The following is a 21211-nucleotide window of genomic DNA, read 5'->3' as shown; positions in this document are numbered from 1 at the left end:
CGCCCGGCTTCTTTATTGTACTTTTATTTGGCTCTATGTAGGTATGAAAACATTTTGTACAAACATTTATTATAGTGCTGTGCCCGCAATTTCACTTCTGTGTAATTCAGTGCGAACCAAACTAAGACAGTTCTAGACCAAACACCGAAGCTGCTTTTCAAACCAGGTCAACGGAATGAGTCTCGATGAGGGTCCATTCGTGTTGACATTGTTTATTTAGGTCATGGGTTGGTATAACATTTATTCTTACCTGCTGTATTTACAATCCTATTAGCATGTATTGTTCCATTTGGGGTCTCCACATCCCATGAACCATCTGACCTAGGAGTCAGTTTGGTCACCTGCGCGGGAAAATATAGCTGGGCTCCATACATTCGGGCACCAGCTGCCAAGGCCATGGTGAGGGAGTAGGGATCAATGTGGCCATCACCTGGATTGTGGAGACCTGCTAAAACCTAGGAAAATTGAAAATAAATATATTCAACATAATTTTCCAAATAATAAAATTGTTAAGCAAGTGCAATTGAATAATTACAAAATCCTAATTTGCTTTCTAGCGCCTTGGGGCGGCACTGCTGTGTTTAAAAAACTAGGACAGATTATGAAGCATTTAAAACCCTTGAAAATTAGATATGGGCAGATGCTGAAATTTTGTCCAAGGCCCTGGCTGTTAAAAATCTCAAATATATCCATCCTTACCATTAATATAGAGGCCCTGAAAATCATCGAAGTATGGGTCATACACTGCATGAGCTTGCTAATTATTTGGCCAATGGGTGTCCCATTTAATGATTGCACCAATCACCTGCACTTTTATAGCATCTGGCAAACAGTAAGCTTCCGATCCCATAATGCACCTGTTGTAGGAATTTTCCAGTCTCTCTATACTAGAGATATTATGACTTTTCAGCGCTCATTTGACTGTGTAAAAAGTGACCCCCAGTTTTACAAAGCATCAAAGGTCGCATGACACATCTTGGTGTTTGACATTTTAAAACGAGAAGTGACGTTCTGCGTTACTTATTTAAATTTATTATTGAATCAAAGGAGAGAGTGAGGACTAGGTAAGCTAGTCCGGATCCCCACTTTTATATGTCAAAATCAAAGAGGACTAGCTAAGTTACATAAGAGGGGACTCAATGGAGTACGTGTGTCAAGCAAACCAGTAGGTTTTTTAGAAAGCCCTCACCCACCAACCTAGTTGGTGGCATGCTTCATCATCGGGCCCACCACAGTGACACCTAACGTGCCCCGGGTGTGCTTCGACGCCAGATTACTGCGGAGCTGGTATACTTGCTGAGTGTGCAGTGTAGTGCGTGTGAAGGTGAAAATTAAAAAACCATACAGATGGTCCCAGTACCCGAGGGTAAAACAATATTTTAATTTACTGGGCCTCTGTTGGTATATTAAAAGGCAGACGGACGCGTTGGAGTATGGATTATGACCTCCAGTGTCCTGTGTGGTCTACATGTTTCAGCCTGGCCTTTCTTGATTTAAAACAGGCTTTCCTCAGGACCAAGTGAGTATGTGTAAAAGGTGAATTAAATAAATAGACTAAATTATAGTGAGTGTGTTTATTTTGCTATGTGTAGCACTCCCTAAGGTGCTATATGGGTGAGAGGGGGGATCCCTCTCGCTTTGACAGTATTTTTCTGTACAAAGCCTCCTTGGGTCGCCTGGCAGAGAAAAAGACCGAAATTGTCGGCCTGGTTCCTCCTTGGACCTGTCGTCCTTCTGCGGCGCCCGGTTGTGAGACTTAGCTAGTCCTCTTTGATTTTGACTTATTTAAATTTGCCATCGACTGTTAAAGTGTCTGCAAACACCTACATTTTCCTCAAAAACGTCAACAAGGGAATCTCGGGAATTCCATCCTTTACCGCCTGAAATTTCCATTAAGTTAGCAAATTTTGCTGCAGCACTTGCCTTAGGAAATTATCTTTGCAGAAACAAGCATTTGCAATGCAATAGGTCTCGCATTTGCGAGAGTTAAGCTACTGGCATTTTAAATGACAATACCTTTTAACTGTTTTGATAATTAACACAAACAAAAGGCATTGTTATTTACAATGCATATAGCTCAAACTCTAGTAAATGCAAGACCTCGGCCGCCATTATCCTGGGCTGCTTGGAAAGTGAAAGCACCCAAGATGCGCTGAATGCTGCAGGAAAGCATGTCAGGCCTACAGTAGGAGAGACTCATTAAAGTAAATAGTGCTTGGATACTAAATAAGACGTACCGTGTAACAACCAAAGTAAAAGGGCCAGTCCTCATGGGAGGTTACAAATGGTGGTGATATAAGGAGGGACTAACAAGCCTATTAATCAGTGCTTTAAATGGGAAAAAATAAGTGCAGGTACTCATTAAAATGCGCAAGAGGTGTAGTGAGTGGGCGGGGCTAGGGGCGGGGCTAAGGGCAGGACATGATGATACTTAACGACTTCTATAAAAGTTGCACCACACAGCAAAACACATGATAAATGTGTTTATATAAACAAAGCAGGTTAACTCATTACACAAAATGAAAGAGAAATGCAATAATATGTTAACATTTCCTTTTTTTGCAATAGTTGCACCTTCTTAATGCCATACTGTTAATTGCTGTTGTTTAGCACAATACTATATATTTTTGAGCAAGTGAGTAGGAAGAAACTGAAAATATCCCCACTTCGAACCAAAGCTCTTATGGCACAAAGCAAATCATCATGACCCTCCCCAGAAGATGTCTCTTCCATCGATCTATCCATTCATCCTTTCATCCTACCATTTACCTGCTGATGTTCACCATTTACCGTTTACATTCTGTTGTCTATTCAGTTTTTCATCCATCATTCAGTTGATTTTCACCATTCCGTCTGTCCACCCTTCATATCCAAACCTATCCATCCTTCCTTAAACCTATCCATTTGCAAGGCCCCCTGCCGTGCTGGAGCCCCATAATCATTTTCGTAACAAACATTTTAAATGTCAGCAGCAGGAGAATATTAAATTATCTCTTTACAGCTGTCAGAACGATCGACCGAGGAGCTGCTGGCCTGGCACCGCATGGATCTCTAGCCTGTCTCTTCTTCAGGGAGTTAGACAGCGAGCCCGGGTTTGTGTCTCTGCCTGTGCGCTCTGCTCCCACCATGAGACTCACAATGGCGTGGTGAGTCTGGGGCAGAGGTCAGGAGGAGGTGTGCAGGTGCTGAACCCGGACTCTCTGCAGGTTGCAAGTATCCTAGTGTTAGAGTTCTCTTCTGCTGATATGGTAAATGCTCTGTGCCGCATAAAATCCAGAACACAAACACATCCACCACCACAACAGGCAGTTGATTATTGCGGTCCGGACTGCACTGTTGCTGCATCGATGCACTGACTCTGCAGCCTGTTCTTCTTCATCGTGGGCAGCAGGGCTGCTGACCACAGACTCGTCCCGGACCCCGGCGCTTCTGGGCAGCTGAGCTGCAGTAGTGTCAAGTGTTTATGCCCGCCGGCCGCGAATCGATGTGACTGATCTGCATGCTGCTGCGCGGCGGGCGGCCATTGAGAGAGCTGTTTTTTTTGTTTTTTTTACTATCCAGGTATTTCTTCTAATTACAATGTCCCATATAATTTCCATTTTAAAGAGCAGGAGCAGAGCTGTTAGAAATTAATACAGAGGTGAACGCTGGTGCCTGCACAAGGTAGGCGGTTTAGAGCCTGTCTTTTATAATTCAGATAGCGTCCTGACAGCAGCGAGCTGAGGCCGGCCTGCTGGGTTCTGATGATGTCTAGGACACAAGGGAACAATTTTCATACTTGCTTGAGTGTAATTACTACCTGGCCGAGTAGGAAGGAAGGGATGGTAATAGGAAAGGAGAGAAGTAAGGCTCAAGTCTCGTCGACTTGAGTCGAGTCCCCCGCCGCTTCTACCTACTTCCTCTTCCTTCGGACGTGACGGCATTCTACCGGCACATCCCGGATATTAGTACCGGCCCCCATGGTGTGCCACAGTGTGACTGACAGCAGTAGCATCGACTGCTGCTGAGAGTACAGCCCTCCCCCACCTAATTGGCAGCAGTGAGTGAATCGAGTACTGTGTTAAAGCTGCGGAGCCGCGCCGGCGCCGCAGACAGAATATTGACGCATTTTTACCAGGCGACACAGGCAAGGGAAATATTTGATACATTGTAGCGCTCTCAGCAATGCCCGAGCTGAGAGCAGATGGATTTAACTATTTAGGAACTCAGGCAGCAACGCGACATGTCTCTTGGGACCAGCAGAGCCGGTGCACAAGTGCCGCTGGTGGCGCGCGCTGGCAGGTGACAAAATGCGTGACAATGCATTTCAGTGCGGTGATGCGGATCACCGCACTGAAATGCGTGAGCGTCACACCTGATGGGTGATGCTTGGCAGGACTGCCATTTCTGCAGGAACACAAGTACTACAAAGCATAGTAAAACAAGCATTTACAATGCAACGGTTTCGCCTTTGTAAAAGCTAGAGCTATTGGCATTGTAAATGACAATTTTTTTATTTATGTGTTGGATTTGAAAACAGATAAATAAATGGCATTGCCATTTACAATGCCAATAGCCTAATCTTATTTAATTTATTTAATTTAAAGCCATTTGTAAAGCGCCTGGTTACTCAAGAACAGAGTGTCCCCGCGCTGAAAACTGCATAGACGCTAGAGAAGAGCGAGCTGGGGAACCATCTGAGGGGCGAACGGTTTAAGTGCGTGGAAATAAGAGAGTTTTCAGTTTTCCCCGAAACCTAGTTTCAGAGGGCTCCATACGGATCTCGAGTGGGAGTTCGTTCCAGCTCTTAGAAGCCAGATAACCAAACGAACAACCACCCATCCTGGCTCTGGTGACTTTAGGGATTTTAAACAGCATAGCCCCAGAGGATCTAAGATTTCTGGAGGGGCGGTGTATTGTAAGAAGGCTTTTTAAATAATCAGGCCCTGTGCCATGAGCGATGCGATGGGCAAGGCATAATGCTTTAAATTTGATTCGCTCCTTGATGGGGAGCCAGTGAAGTTTGGACAGGGCAGATTTCCCTGAGGATCTGCGAGGAAGCTTAAGCACAAGTCGTGCAGCGGCATTCTGGACACACTGGAGCTGATGGAGCCCCTTTTTGCTCAATCCCAGTAACAAGGCGTTCCCATAGTCCAGATGGGGGGTTACTAGGGCATGGACAATGGTCTTCCTGGAGTCCATGGGGAGGAGGTCTAATACCTTTCGGAGAACCCTCAATACGCTGAAGCATCTGGCAGAGACCTTGCTGACTTGAGGCAGGTATGAGAGATTTGAGTCGAGTGTTATGCCCAAGTTGCGCACCGAGACCGCTGGACAAGGCAGGCTACCTAATTCCGCAGGCCACCACACATGGGACCATGCGGAAGAAGATTTCCCTACCACCAGAAGCTCGGTTTTATCGCCATTGAGGCGAAGGCAGTTCTTATTCATCCAGGCTGCCACAGAGGAGAGACAGCTGGAAAAATTAATGGCATCCTCTCTGTGGTCCGGTGTAAGCTTGAACATCAGCTGGGTGTCATCAGCGTAGCTGACAATGCCCACCCCGTAAGTCTCCACTATGCGAGCCAGGGGTTCCATGTAGATATTAAATAGAGTAGGGCTCAAACTAGAGCCCTGAGGAACACCATGGCTCGCCTTCCTAAGAGAAGACTTAAAGGGGGGGCAGTGCATCTGAAAATGCCTGTCAGCCAGGAAGGACTCCATCCATGCCAGGGCATGTCCCGTTACTCCTATGTCAGATAGCCGAGACAGCAGCGTTGAGTGCAGCACGGTGTCGAAGGCTGCACTCAGATCTAAAAGTACCAACGCTGCTGTCTCTCCATCATCCACTATCTGCCTCAGAGTTTCGGTGGAAAAAAGCAGGGCGGACTCCGTAGAGTGCCCTGCTCTGAACCCAGATTGAGTGGGGTGCAGGAGAGAGTGTTCTTTTAGGTAGCTCATCAGCTGTCTGTTAACTACTTTTTCCACAAGTTTAGTGCAGAAGGGGAGAAGGGAGATAGGGCGGAGGTTTTGAAATTGGGTAATATGAATGTTAGCCTTTTTTTTAAGGGGGATTACTTGGGCAGTTTTCCAAGCATCCAAGACCTTGCATTCTTGAAAGGAGAGAGACACAATAAGGCTGATATGGTCAATTAATGTGGTCTCCAAGACTCCTTTACATCGAGTCGGCGGGCATACATCGCTCGGAGAGCCAGTTTGGATGCTATTTGCAATGCTCAATAGCTCTTGTTTAGCAGGAGTGATGAAGCCCGGGAGACCGGGAGTCCCCGTGTTGCTGGTCTTGGCTATTACAAGTTTACTTGAGCTGGCCTCATACTCCGTGAAAGTGGCATCGATTTTATCTATCTTATTCACGAAGAAGTCAGCCATGGAGTCACATAGTTGTTTCGAGTGAGTGTCTTTAGCTTCCAACCTCGTTGGGATCGTAAGTTCCTTGTAGATAGAAAAGAGCTCTTTTGTGGGATTGTCTGCTGAGTCAATTCTACTTTTAAAGATGACAGCTTTTTTCCGATCTTACTAGTTTGTAATATTCATGTAATTTACACTTATATAAAAGTTTGTCCTCCGGTCTATAGAATTTCCTCCAGCTCCGTTCCAGCGTTTTGCATCTTGCTCTAGCAAGTTTTAATTTTTCCGAGAACCAAGGAGCAGTTTTGGATTGTCTAGCAAGAGGCTTGGATGTCCAGGGGGCTATCTCATCCAGGGCCGTGGACAGCCATTTTTCGTAATTTTGCCAGGCCTCCAGGAGGGAGTTACTATGCGGAGGAGAATGCTTGTGGAGAGCAAGTCTGAAAGCTTCTTGGTTAAACTTTTTCCAGTTTCTACGCTTCAGGGAAGGGAGTTTAACTAATTTGTTTTCTGTAAGTGTGTTGTCGACCAAGATCGGGACGACAAAGTGATCAGACCAGACTATGCCAACCGGAGGGAAGGCTATGATACCGTCCCAGTTGGCAAAAATGGGATCAAGAAGATGACCATGTAGGTGAGTAGGGGCGGTAGATAGTAGGTTCAACCCCAATAAAGCCAGAGCTGACGCTACCTCCTGTGCCTCCTTACATTCCCTATTGTCAAAATGGAGATTTATATCGCCTAGAATGACAAACTTTTTATATCGGAGAGCTGGCTGAGTAATAAAGTCAATAAATTGACTAATAAAGCGTCCAGCTGCTCCAGGCGGGCGATATATCAATAGACCATTGACCAGGTTTTTAGGTCCAAGTTTGACAGAAAATAGACCGCTTTCACTATGGGGTACATTGGCTTTCGTTAAGGTACATTCTAGCTCAGATTTATGAATGAGGGCTATCCCTCCTCCTCTTTGTATGTGCCTGTCTAGCCTAAGAAGACTATAGCCCGGGGGGATGGCCTCAAGTATATCAGGGGATGATTCCTCATCCAACCATGTCTCGGTTAAGAAGGCCACATCAGGTTTATTGGTGGTAAGCAGGTCGTATATTTCAAGCCTATGTTTTTTCAATGACCTGCAGTTTAATAATAACATCTAATAACACTAATCTCTCGCAAACAGTAAAAATGATTAATAATAACTAACCTTCTTATCAAAGAACCAAAAACCCTGCCTTAAGTTGCAGTCATTAAAGAGCTTGCTGACAATTAGGAGCTCCCTGAGTGATGGTGTGTGTTTTGTAGGTGTGTGTGTGTGTGTGTGTGTACCTGCACAGCAACTCTACTCACCAACCTAGCACCCTGAAAGAGCCACTCTCAAACCCTGTGAAGAACCATTCTTACACACAAAAACAACACACACACACACACACCTGCAGAACGACCCGGAGACACAAGACCAGCTCACTGCCTGGAGAGTACCGCCCACAATCACCTGCATAGCAACTGTACTCACCAACCTTACACACTGAAGGAGCCACTCTCAAACCCTGCGATGAACCGTTTTTATACACAAAAACACCAACCACTCTTACACACCTGCAGAATGCCCTGGGAGTCACAAGACCAGCTCAGTGCCTGGAGAATACCCGCCCACAATCACCTGCATAGCAACTGTCCTCACAAACCAAACGCACTGAAAGAGCCACTCTCAAACCCTGTGAAAAACCATTATTAAAAACAACACCCACTCTCTCACACCTGCAGAACGACCTGGGAGTCACAGGATGAAATGTCCACCTAGAGAGTGCCCATCCACTATCACGGGCATAGCACCTGGCATCACCAACCACTTAACGAACAGCACCTGCCATGCACCCTTCTTGCATCTGCAAAGTACATATACCAATACACCTAGGGAGTACACACACACCTACAGAGCACCTAACACATGCATGCAGATCATCCCCCCTCACACACCTCGAGTCACATTATCCTTACCCTCACAAATCTGCATCGCCCCATCATCTCGTACACACAGAGCATCCTGGGGGCCACGTGAGCTGCATCCCTGCAGACTCGCTTCCATAATCTTCTCCGCAAGACTTACTCCAACTTGGATTTTTCCCCCTGTACTCAAGATCCAGCATTTTCTCGCAAGTTCCTCAGATTACTTCTTACCCATCAAAACGCACGGTGCCGCTCTGCTGTGTGTCCACGCGATAGTGCTCCAGCAGCAGCCTTAACACCTTGCTGTGTCCGTTCCTGGCAGCGATGATAAGCAGCGTACTGCGTTGTCCACCTCCGGCGCCAACATGCGATAGCAGCTCCCGGCTTTCACGTTCCGACCGGTGCAACAGCAGAGCAGCCAGAGTCAGCACACGGCCCTGCGAAGCAGCGCGGAAAAGGTGCGCCGCCAGCCCTTCTGAGGACATCCTCCGGGGCGGCCACCACTGGTACCGAAGCCACCGGCTCCGGGCCCAGCTAGGCCACAGAGGGACTGGAAGCGGAAGCGTGAGACATGGGAAGCGTAGAGGGGCTGCGGAAACTGCCAATGCATTGCCATAAAAGACGGACTTCCATTACGACACTTGAAAAAAGAATAGAAAGCTAGCGTTCCATGCAGTTGACGAGGCAATTTTAGACACTTTCACTTTGACATGAAGCAGATTGGTCAAATATTAAAATTAGTATATTCTTTCAATATATTGAAATTATTGATTCTCCGTAGTTAAGATGTTTGCTTGTCTAGGGTTTTTATTTAGGTTTATAGGTCACGCCTAGAGGCAGAGGGCATGCGCTGCTGCTCTGTACATGCTGTAATCCCGATGTAGGTTGACTGTGATTATGCAGCCGCAGCGATTGTCGCATAATTAAAAAACTTACCTCCGGGAGTCGGCTCGGAGTAGGGAGCGGGTCGGGTCTGCGTCCTCACAGGGAGAGCCGTCCGGCTGGTGTGACGAAGGATGCCGAATAAAAAATAAAAAAAACCCGCCCTCCGCCGCATGACGTGGGCAAAAAGAGAAAAATTCTACGGAACGCCCACGAATCGCCTCAAACAATGACGGACGCCTCTCTCTTCCAATGGCTAGCCTCCATTTATGGAGCTAGCCAATGGAACAGAGAGGCGGGACAAAGCCCACAGACTATTCTCAAAAGATTTCGCCTGCGCGAACGCTGCTGTGCAGCGGATCGTCAGGCGAAACCTAAAAACACAAAAGCAAGGGCTGGCCGAAGACCTCAGGTAGCACGCACGACAGCATACAGTACAGCCTCTGGCTGTTCCAGACAGGTCACACTGTAGTATGCCCAGGTGACAGCAAATCTCATGTATTTATAGATTCTGGGGCCTGGCAATATGAAGGCAGGGAAATGCCAATCCGTGCCCTGCAACGGGAGAGGTGCCAGGTAAACAGGAGCCTCCCTTCTGGGTGAAATGGCCCATCAAAGATTGATGTTCTGAGCACTTTTAAGAACGAAATCAAAGAAATACTGTGCCCCTACGGGATTTTGTTACAGACGTTTGCACTCCTCGGAGTAGCTGTTGCATGTTATAAGAGTACTGAACATAACATATCAAGATTTCTTCTAGGCCAAAAAGTTCAGTTCACCATGATTTTCTACTGACAGAAAATGAACTACCAAACGCTTTCTCCAAGCAAGAAAATGCTGCCTCTGTTCAGATAAAACAGAACAATACACCACTGAAGGCTGCAAAGAAAGGGCTGAGCCATGGGCACTCCTGTGCCACTGGTGACCATAGCAGCAACTCCCTTCATTTTTAAAAAGGAAATACAACCACTGATGTGCTGAAACTTTGTTAACTTAAAGAGCGTAAATGTACTCAGTCTACACACTTCCTCTCAATCTATCATCATTGAGGAATATTTTGGACGTCAATTAACAAATTAATGCACCTACAACTCAAAAGCAACCAGAAAAGATCATGAGTATATTATGAATGCATCTGTAGGTGAAGTAAAACGGAAAACGTGAGACTTGGACAGTAACTTCCTGTTGTGCTACACCAACAACTCTATGCAGAGCAGTGACAAAGGCAGGTCAGTTGAAAAAGAAAAAGGATGGCCTGCACCTTTCCGGAGTCAAAATAGCGGGCTGATCCCTAATGAGCAATGAATGGATCACTCACAAGGACATCAGAGTGGGGCAGACATGGAGGGCTTGGGGTGAAGGACAGGCAGTATTTTGCACAGGGCAAAGCAGCACGTTGCAGGGTATGGAAGAAAGACTAATAATGTGTGACTGGTGACGACTGTGGGTATTTTGGAACATATTCAATATCACTTATTGTGAAAAGAGCCGATTTTCAAATGGGGGTTAAAGTCAATATCATACAATTTGTACAAATTATGAGATCAAATGAAAAGAAACAGTACTGAAACTCAACATCGCATGGATATTTGTACATGTCCACCTACCTTGAAAAGTCCTTTTAGAGAGTAACTAATTACCAATCGTTGCTTAGGGGCCCTGTGTTATATATTGGCCCTAGGCCTTTGTCACTTCACTGGAGTCCGGTTTCTTTAATATGCGAGCAATGTCCACAATGGGAATCTTCAATAGTTCCAGATGAGACTGATCAACTTGGAATGGTTTAGTTTACCGTTCAAAGGCTAGCTCTAAAATTATTTGAACTGTCACATTTATTGTATGGTATGGTCATGTGTATTTCTGACGAACATATTTGCAGTCACAATGTTTTGCTGTTGTGTTTACTGTACTAATCATCTCCAACACCAGGGAACATCCAGAATGTATCGGTAGAGTGCTCCAGAAGTCTTCACTTTATCAGATGTGGCCTCCTGGTTCACTTTAGTTCTTTAATGTAGAGTGATGTGGTTTTATTTTACATGTTATTTTATTGCATTAATAATTAACACATCTGTTTTAGAGGCAACTCTGACAAAACGAATACAATGAAAAAAAGTACACAGTCTCATTATAAAAGTGATGCATCCGCCCCCCTCGACTTTTCCACCTCCGGAGCAAAATACAAAACAGGCACTCAAAATAAAGTCATGATTTCAGAAACTTCATATATTCTATGTCTCTTGACCATTGAATCACGACTTCACGTAACCCAATAATACGATCATGCAGGGGTCCCCTGAAAGATTTGAGGCCCGCAAACTCTTGGCGGAGGACAAAGAGGGTGTTTCGCCTCTAGGGTGGTCACTCAGTGGCTTCCATTTAGTCGCCGGTTTACCCCCAGTCATCAAGTATGTCATATTTGAGCATCTCCAGGGCTATCAATAAGCATCGTCGTCCTTCCTAGTCAGTTGGGTGGCTGAGTTGCCAATGAGCTCCTACCACCCGGGAATCAATTTCTACTACGGGTACAAGCAACTGTGCGGTGACACTGATATTAGCCACTTCAGTTGAGTACAAAAATTACTGAGGAAAATCTAAATCAATCCACTTTTTTTTTTTTAATATGTTGATGTTCAGGGAACTCAAGTGATTACCCGGGTCCGCAACTGTGTCCTTTCTTTGCGCACCAGTTCTCAGAAGAGCAGACAAATGCTTTTGCCTTCTATCACTACAACTATACAATGTAACAAATTACCACGAGTTAGCAATGCTCCTTGAATTATAGTATTGGATAACAATGTCGGACACAGTCTTTGCATTTATAGGGTTGGGAGGCTCCATAAGAAATTAACACGATATCGGAATTTAATTATCAAGTACTAATCACAGTTTTCTTGACAATGGCATAATAAATATCTGCTCTTTCATTAGTCATATGAAATTCCCACAAATGGCATAAAAGAATGAAATGTTTAATTTTTCTTAGTAGTAAATGTGTGTCTACCACTGATAAACAAGGACAACAACACTATGGGTGGATACATGGAGAGGTAGCGAAGAACACAGATGCAAAAGTATAATTTCTTTAGCAAATCAGAACACAAATAAATACACATCATTGTCTTAACGCACAAGTTACTACTTGTGTAACGATATATCTGTAAGAGACATTAGTTAGTGATAGATTCCTAACCGTAGAATATTCCCCAGGCGTCAGACTGGATCCGGAAAGTTTTCTGCTTAATAGTACCCCTGCGTGTCGGTAGGTGGCGTCGTGCGGCACCGCGTCCTTCTCTGGCGTCGTAAGCGCCGGGATGACGTCACGGATGCTAATTAGGCGCCACCAATGCACGCGGACGTCAGTTCTATGCACGACTTTCCGCGCCGAAACGCAGAGCTATGCAAAATACCGACCATTGGTGCATAAAACTAGGGCCCTAAAAGGGGGATGACCTTAACCCTAGTAATCGGCTCGCAGAACGGGAAGGATGGGTGGGGCGGTAAGGAATCTATCACTAACTAATGTCTCTTACAGATATATCGTTACACAAGTAGTAACTTGTGCATCTGAAAGAGACACGTTAGTGATAGATTCCTTACCTTAGAATAGATACCCCAGGAATACCAACCCCGGTGGTGGGTCTGCGAACACGATTACACCAAAAAGTCACAGAGCACAGAACGGCCAAAGAAGCGGTCTCTCCGGACCTGACTGTCAAGGCAGTAGTGCTTGGTAAACGTGTGCAGCGAGGCCCACGTAGCTGCCTGACAAATGTCCTGCAAGGGAACGCCGTGTCCCAAGGCAGTAGTGGTTTCAGTCGCCCTGGTCGAATGGGCACGCAGCCCCACAGGAGGATCCTTCTTGGCCAAGGAGTAACACGCTTTGATGCACAGAATGACCCACCTGGAGATGGTCCGTTTGTGCACAGCCCGACCTTTTTTGGCACCCACGTAACCAACGAAAAGCTGATCATCCACCCGGAACTGCTGTGTACGCTGCAGATAGAATGCGAGTGCACGTTTTGGGTCCAGACGGTGGAGCCTCTCCTCTTCCCTTGAAGGAGGCGGAAAGAAGGTGGGCAAAGTGAGGGTCTGCCCAATGTGGAAGGGCGTGACAACCTTTGGTAAAAAAGAAGGAGGGGTCCTTAAAACCACCTTGTCCGGATGAACAGAAAGGAAAGGAGGTTTGGAAGAAAGGGCCCAGAGCTCACTCACTCTTCTAGCAGAGGTGATAGAAACTAGGAAGGCCGTCTTTAGAGTGAGAAGACGTAAGGGATGTTATGTAGGGGCTCAAAGGGAGCGCACATCAGAAAAGTCAAGACAAGATTCAAGTCCCAGTGAGGCATTATGAAGGGTACGGGTGGAAACATATGCGTAATGCCCTTAAGAAAACGGTTGACAAGCGGGGACTTAAAAAGAGACGGTTGATCTGGAAGCCGCAAAAAGGCAGAGATGGCCAAAAGATAACCTTTGAGAGTGCCCAGAGCAGAGCCCTGCTGGGCCAAAGAGAGAAGGAACAGAAGAACCTCCGAAAGAGGGGCAGAAAGGGGATCCACAGCCTTTGCTGTGCACCATGCCACAAATCTGTTCCACCTGCAGGCGTATACCGTTTTGGTGGGGGACGCCTGGCTGCCAGAATGACATCGCAGACTTCGGGAGGAAGATCGAAAGGTGTCAACTGTCACCGCTCAATCTCCATGCATGGAGATGGAGGCTGGACAGGTTCGGGTGGAGGACCGTCCCTTGTTGCTGCGACAGAAGATCCTCCCGAAGAGGCAGATGGATCGGGGGATCGATGCTCCTACTGAGCAGCTCGGGATACCATACTCTTCAAGCCCAGACTGGAGCCACAAGAATGACTTGGGCCCGGTCGCGGAAAATCTTCTTCACCACTTTGGGTAGTAGTGGAATAGGCGGAAAGGCGTACAACAGACCGCAGCTCCCCTAGAGACGAAAAGTGTCTCTGAGCGAGTGCCGCCTTGGAAATTCCAACGCGCAGAACTGATGACATTGCACGTTCCCTTCGGTGGCAAATAGATCTAACCAAGGCTCTACCCTTTGCAGAAAGAGACCTTGCAACATGTCAGAGTTCAGATGCCATTCGTGATCCACCATGCACCGGCGGCTGAGTTGGTCCGCCCTGGCATTCAGAGAACCTGCCAGGTGTTGAACCACCAAGGTAACGCCTTGATGTTCCAGCAATGTCCAGAGGCGCAGAGCTTCCTGACATAGGGTCCACGACCCCACCCCACCCTGTTTGTTGCAATACCACATGGCAATGGTGTTGTCCGGGAAGACCTGCACTACACTTCCCTGGACAGAGGGAAGGAATGCCTTCAGTGCAAGCCGGATCGCCCGCAGCTTCAGAAGGTTGATATGGAGCCGGGACTACGCCGGAGACCAGAGGCCTCTGACATCCGCCTCTCCCATGTGGCCTCCCCATCCCAGGAGGGACGCATTCATCACCACTGAGGTTGGGGAAGGGAGAGGGCTCTGCCCCTGACCCAATCGTGATTGGTGAGCCACCACTGCAACTGTCGTACGCGCCCTCCGAGACCTGGACGTGATCGGACAGGTTGCCCTGATGCTGTGCCCACTGGAACTTCAGGTCCCACTGCAGAGCCCGCATATGCCATCTGGCATGTGTCACCAGCAGGAGGCCATCTGGCCCAGAAGCCAGAGGGTCATCCTGGCTTCCTGAAACCCGGGATAGAGGCAGAAAGAGCAGAATCATAGCCTGAATATCCCGGACACGCTGCTCGCTAGGATAAACCCGAAACAGCATCGAATCCATAACTGCTCCGATGAAAGGGAGCTTCCGAGAGGGACTCGGGTGCGACTTCAGCACATTGATGGAGAACCCCAGCAAATGCAGGAAGTCGGCCGTTGTCTAGAGGTAGGTGACAACTGCCTGGGGCAAGCCCGCCTTCAACAGCCCGTCGTTGAGGTAGGGGACGACTGACACCCCTAACCTGCGCAGATGAGCTGCGACGACCGCCATCACCTTCGTGAACACCCGAGGGGCACTGGTAAGGCTGATGGGGAGCACGGCAAACTGAAAATGCTCTTGGCCTACCGTGAATCGCAGGTAACGCCGGTAGGACGGGAATATGAAAATATGCGTCCTGCAAGTCCAATGCTACCATCCAGTCTCCAGGGTCCAGAGCAGTCAGGACCTGAGCCAGAGTCAGCATCTTGAACTTCTCCTTCCGGAGGAAGTGATTGACATCCCAGAGGTCCAAGATGGGGCGCAAGCCCCTCTTTTCCTTCTTGGGGGCCAGAAAGTAGTGGGAATAACAACCACCCCCTACTTCCTGGCTGGGAACGCACTCCATGGCCCTCTTGGCCAGGAGGGCCGTGACTTCCTGACGGAGAATAGGCAAATGATCCCCCGACATGCGGTGGTACCGAGGGGGCATGGCCGGAGGGGAGGACAGAAAGGAGAGCAAGTAACCTTGGCGGATTATATGAAGCACCCACTTTTCCGATGCGATTTCGCGCCAGTGGTGGAGGAGGTGACGGACCCTGCCTCCTACCGGTGTGGGGTGCTCCCTGAAGCTCGGATTAGGAAGGCTTAGAGGTGGAAGCAGGGTGAGTGGAGGTAGACTAACTCGCTCGCTGGTTACCAGACCCGCCCCTGCAGAAGCCACGTCCACAGCCGCGCTGAGGCTGGCTCTGCACAGGCCTTGTGGAGGAGCGTGCTTGGGTGCTTTTACCCTGGCCATGAAAGGAACGAAGTCCAGACGTGGCAGGGCTCTTCGTAGAAAGACCCAAGACTTGGCCGTGGCCCGCGAGTTTTTTAAGCGCTCTAGGGCCTTGTCGCCAAAGAGGCGGGAGCCATCAAAGGGCATGTCCATGAGAGAGCCCTGGACATTGGGCGAGAAGCCAGTAAAGCGCAGCCAGGCATAGGGCGGCAACGCCACAGTCATGGAAATTTCCCTGCCCAAGGAATCAGCCGTGTCCAGACCACACCTGATGGCAAACTTCGCCGCATCCTTGCCTTCCGCAATCGCTTGTAAAAGGACAGCCTGACCCTCCACAGAGCACTGAGGCAGGATCTCTGCTACCGAATCCCACACTGCATGGGTGTAACGGCCCAATAAGCAGGTGGTATTAACCGACCGCAACACCAAGCTGGCTGAGGAGAACAACCTTTTGCCATATTGGTCCAGCTTCCTAGAGTCCTTACCCAGCGGAGCCGTGGGAAAGGCACTCTGCGACGTCAAGGCCTGAATGACCAGGCTCTCAGGCGTGGGGTGAGTGGTCAAGAAGGCAGTATCACCAGGCGCCGGCGATGACACCTAGCAACGTTCTTATCCACTGGAGCCCCGGAGGCCGGCCGGAACCAAGTGCCCAAGAGGATTCGGTAAGGACCTCGTTGAAAGGGAGCAGCGGCTCCGACGAAGTAGATGCAGTCTGGAGCACCTCCGTAAGCAGGTTGGTCTTAAGGGCCACCATAGGGAGGGCGAGATGGAGAGCCTCCGCGGCCCTACGCAGCACCATGGTGTAGGAAGCGCCCTCCTCCGTAGTAGGAGGAGGGGAGGCAAACCCCGGTCAGAAGACACATCAAGCTCACCCGCATCTTGAAGGTCATTCACCCAATCCTGCTCGGAGTCACACTGCCGCCAAGGGGGTCCTCGGAGCCATCCCAGTCCTCGTCCGGCTCCGGAGTAGAAGGAGCCGGCGGCAGGGCCGGAGCCGGAGAGGGGGCAAGCTGCACCGGGAGCGGTGCCGGGAACGGCACCGGCCGGGGCCTAGCCGGAGCCGCATCCCAATGCCAATCCCAGGCTGGAACTAAATGGTCCGAGAACCGGAGTGGGATAAACAGCACCCAGTGCGGCGCCTGTGGCAGGCGCTGGGGCCGGAGTCAAGGGCAGCGCCGGAGCCAGCGGCGCTGCACCTTGTGGTGCCGGAGCCGAGGGCGCTGGATCCAGTGGCTCCGGGGCCGGTGCCAGCAGGATCTGGACACGGGACCGCTGGGCCCGCTGGCGTACCGGCGGGAGCCCGAGGCCTAAAAAGGTGGTCCATGGCAGCAAGAAACTCTTTCATCTGTTCGTGAGTCGCCGACAGACCCAGGTATGGCGGGTAGGCCGCGGGACTCCCAGGCTCCAGAGGAGCCGCAGGGGCAGAGCCCCTGTCCCCCTCGTCCGCCTCCGAGGAGCGATGGGGGGACGTAGGAGAGCAAACACGCTTCTTCAACTTCTTTTTCTGGTGTCCCTTACCGGAATCTGAAGGTGAAGACTTCGAGCCCGAGGAGCGATGGCTCTAGTCCCATGAGTGGTCCCGCGAACAGCCCCTAGACCCGGAGCGGCGGTGAGAGGAGTGCCAGACCTCCAGCAAGTTCCGGCACCGCTCCCGCAAGGCCTTAGGGGCCATGGCTCGACAGTCCCGGGAGTCATGGTTGGTCTCCAGGCAGTAGAGGCAGACATCGTGGGGATCCGCCACTGACATATTACGGCGGCACGACCCACAAGACTTAAATCTGGGCATCCCTACGTGCACCAGGAGACAAGAGAGGGAGACAAAAAGTCTAAAAAAGTAGTCAAAAAATGACTGTTGTACGTGCTCAATCCAGATCTGCGCCTTTGGCGCGGACAAAGAAAGGACTGAAGTCAGCGCGCATGGGTGGCGCAAGTAGTCTCCGTGACGTCATCCCGGTGCTTACGACGCCAGTGACGGACGCGGAGCCGCACGATGCCACCTACCGACGCGCAGGGGTACTGCTAAGCAGAAAACTTTCCGGATCCTGTCTGACGCCTGAGGAATATTCTAAGGTAAGGAATCTACCACTAACGTTTCTCTTTCAGATACATACGCACAATTCTAAAAAAAATATTCAACACACTCTATGCTAATGTCATCCGGAGAGCAAATATGAAACATTAAACAATAAGACTTTCTATGAATAAACTCAGTGCGGAAACAACTGAGATAGATACTTGCAATATCAGAACTTCACCATAGAAAGTTCACAGTAGGCAAAACAGTACAGCAATGAATATGAACTAATATGAGCTTATTTGCCTGTGAGCTGCGGAGCCTGTGGGGAGAGGATGTTCGCAGGAGGGAAAGCAAGAGTGAATGAAGGAGGTAGCATCCATTTGGCATAAAATGGCGTTTTACAGGAAAATATGGCATAATTCAAATACATTAATGAACACACTTCTATACATCATAGGAATTTCATTTCAACTGCAATTATGTAATTCACTCTGTATATGTAAATCAAGTGGTAAAGGGCATATTATTAGTCCTTATTATTGCACAAAAGCAAGACTGAGTAACTACTCAGAAGATACTACTTGATGCTGCGGTCTTCTGGAATACATAGGTTAATTATCCAGTTGGATGTAGGTTTGTTGTTGTAGCGTCTAATCTACAGTTTTGGAGGTGGAGCGGTTAGTGTAGTTCTGGCAGTCCTAACTCATGTTGACAGTTTATGAGTTGGTCAATTGTTAGTTGGTTATTTGGCAGGAAGTGGATGGGGGGTAGACGGGGAGGCGGGTCTTGAAGATTTTGGGATTAAATCACTGGAGGGTTTAAACTGACATGTATGGGGACGTGATTGCATGAATTTGTGGGAAGATAAGGAGTTGGGTGGGAGTTACCAAAAATATATACAGTATGGTGCAGGCATGATAAGAGAACAGAGGGTGTTCCTGAAAAGGGTGAATGAGGAAAATAAAGAAAATTGAAATAAACAGATTTTAGACATAATACTGATAGTAAGAGCATTAGAGGTGGGGAGTTAGTAGAGTGACATAAGCACTTCTGGTTAGGCTTAACCAAGGTAATTATGTTTAGAAAGCAAGATAGGTAAGCAATGGCTGCAGTGAAGGCATTGTGGCACTACTTTAAGAACTTTCAGGTATGTTGCGCTACGTACTGCTTTTACATAGTCACCGTGGGAATCGCTCCTGGACAAGGGGGAATGATTCGAGAATGTAAATCTATGAACGATTAAATTCTGAAGAAGCTATTTGTCAAGGTTCTCCAGTGTTCAAGATTTCCACCATCTGCGGGGATAGGAATAGGAGGATGGTTGCAGTGATCCTAGACTGCAAACAGAGGAGCTAAGGAAAAGTAGAAGGGTTAGTGTGAGGTGCAAGTCAAAGTGAGACTAGAAGTGGTCACTGAGCTCAGGAAAGTAAGAATGTTTAAAGAAATTATTATTTCAGAGTGCCGCATTTAATGTAAAACAGGTTGAAAAACAATTATTGGTAAATTAACCGCAATCTGGTTTCGTATTTTTGCTGTCTCTTCTTGCCCCTATGCAATCACAGTTTGTCTTGCTCAATTGCATCCAACTTGGAAAGCATTAGTTATTGTCAATTTGTATTATTCAAGTAGAACCCTTGATTTATATGTATCAATGGGTTCTCCTTCAGCATCCTAGAACTCGAAGTTGGACAACATATACACTACAGGATATGTTACTAAAATATTCCTTACCCTTAAAAAAGTTGAAAAATTGAATGGGATAATTGTAAAGTAGAGGTGGAGGCAGGTTTCTTTGAAGAGATTTATTCAAGTTAAGGGAATAAACAGGTGGAGCCAGGAAACACAGCTACAGTAATTAGTCAGGCTGCAACTGACTCTATACAGAATGCGAACATACAAGGAGCAAGGCATTCCAAAGAACAGCTCGCTCTGACACGAGCCTTAAAGCAATATGCATCATAATAAGTATAAACACAACATAACACATCCCCCCTCCCTCACAATAACAACCCAATTGGAACCCCAAGGGAAAGGAACAAGGAAAACAAGGAAAGGGAAAAACAAAAAAGAAAATTGGTGAACTACCTAACGTAATCCTTTAACCAACAAGGCAAAGCCCTTGTCCTTTGGAAACCCTTAACAGGCGGTAAAGAGGGTACAGAAATTGTGTCCCTACTAACAGGAAGGGAACTCACACTGGAAGAGGAACTCACGTTACCACCCTTGTAGTCAATGTCAACAAGACAAGGTTCCTGTTCCACATGGCAATGTTTTTGCACAGACTCATTAATTTGACAGTCAGAGGAACCAATCACCACTTCCCCCCCCTTTAATTGAAGACGAGAAACACTAGGCGCAAGTTGAGATTGCAATTCACTACCATCAAAATGATCTTCAACCCAATCAAAATTAGTTTGTTCATTCCTCACAACTTTACCCTCATCATGATTCTGACAAATGTCCAAAGCAACATCCTTTAGGTTCCAAACTTTACCATCACTTAGCCTGACTGAATTCTTAAGGACTTCCAGAACCCGTCTAGGCGAATCAAACTTATTCTCGCCCTTCAAGACTTTGTAAGGTTTTTTGATCCTAACCCAATCTCCTGCTTTTACAATGACATCTTTTACACAATGACGTTGATCATAGTAAGTCTTGCTTCTGCCATGCACCAATTCTAATTTTTTCCTAACCTCCATAGGTGACCATTGTTGAACATTGTCTTTGAATATCCAGCTGGGGTTAAACTTGCACCTAGGTAGTCTACCTCATCATCACAAAAGGTGAAACCCCCGTAGAATTATTCAGAGTCACCTTGTAAGACCACACAGCCTTCTGTACTTCCAATTTCCAGTCCATCCCTTTGTAATTGGCTGCTTGCAAAATACCTTTAATCACTCTATTGAAGCGTTCTACAGTTCCATTCCCGCTAGGATTGTACAATGAGGTCGTTTTGTGTGTAATACCACACCTCCCAAAATATTCCTTTGCAGCCTTGGACAGAAACTGAACACCATTGTCCGTTAACACATTTACGGGTAGCCCTTCCACCATAAAAATTTTATCTAGAAATTTTAACACAGCCTGAGTATCCACTTTATCCACAAACTTGACTACAGGCCACTTGGTGAACAGATCAATTGCAACCAACCCATATTCCTTTGGATCCCCTACTGGACCAAATATGTCTACTGCGATGGTTTCCCAAGGCATGCTAGGAATGAGTCCATCACTCATTGCTGGTCTCAAAGTCCTTAAAGACTTGTCTGCGGAACTGCAAACAGAACAACCTCTGACAAAAGTCTCAACTTCA

General features: G+C 47.6%; 1 protein-coding gene across 2 annotated transcripts in view; it reads right to left on the bottom strand.

Moving 5' to 3' along the window:
* The window catches only part of DMGDH (dimethylglycine dehydrogenase), a 635937-nt gene that overhangs the window by 367853 nt on the left and 246873 nt on the right, over positions 1–21211 (bottom strand). For both annotated transcript variants that reach the window (XM_078675210.1, XM_078675209.1), the window contains exon 5: positions 251–455. In XM_078675210.1, the coding sequence (XP_078531336.1) occupies positions 251–455 (205 nt within the window). The remainder of the gene's footprint in view (positions 1–250; positions 456–21211) is intronic.

Source organism: Lissotriton helveticus, chromosome 2_1 (assembly GCF_964261635.1).
Source record: "Lissotriton helveticus chromosome 2_1, aLisHel1.1, whole genome shotgun sequence".
Lineage (NCBI taxonomy): Eukaryota > Metazoa > Chordata > Amphibia > Caudata > Salamandridae > Lissotriton > Lissotriton helveticus.
The sequence above is the reverse complement of the archived record's forward strand: the minus strand, read 5'-3'. Positions and strand labels throughout refer to the sequence as shown.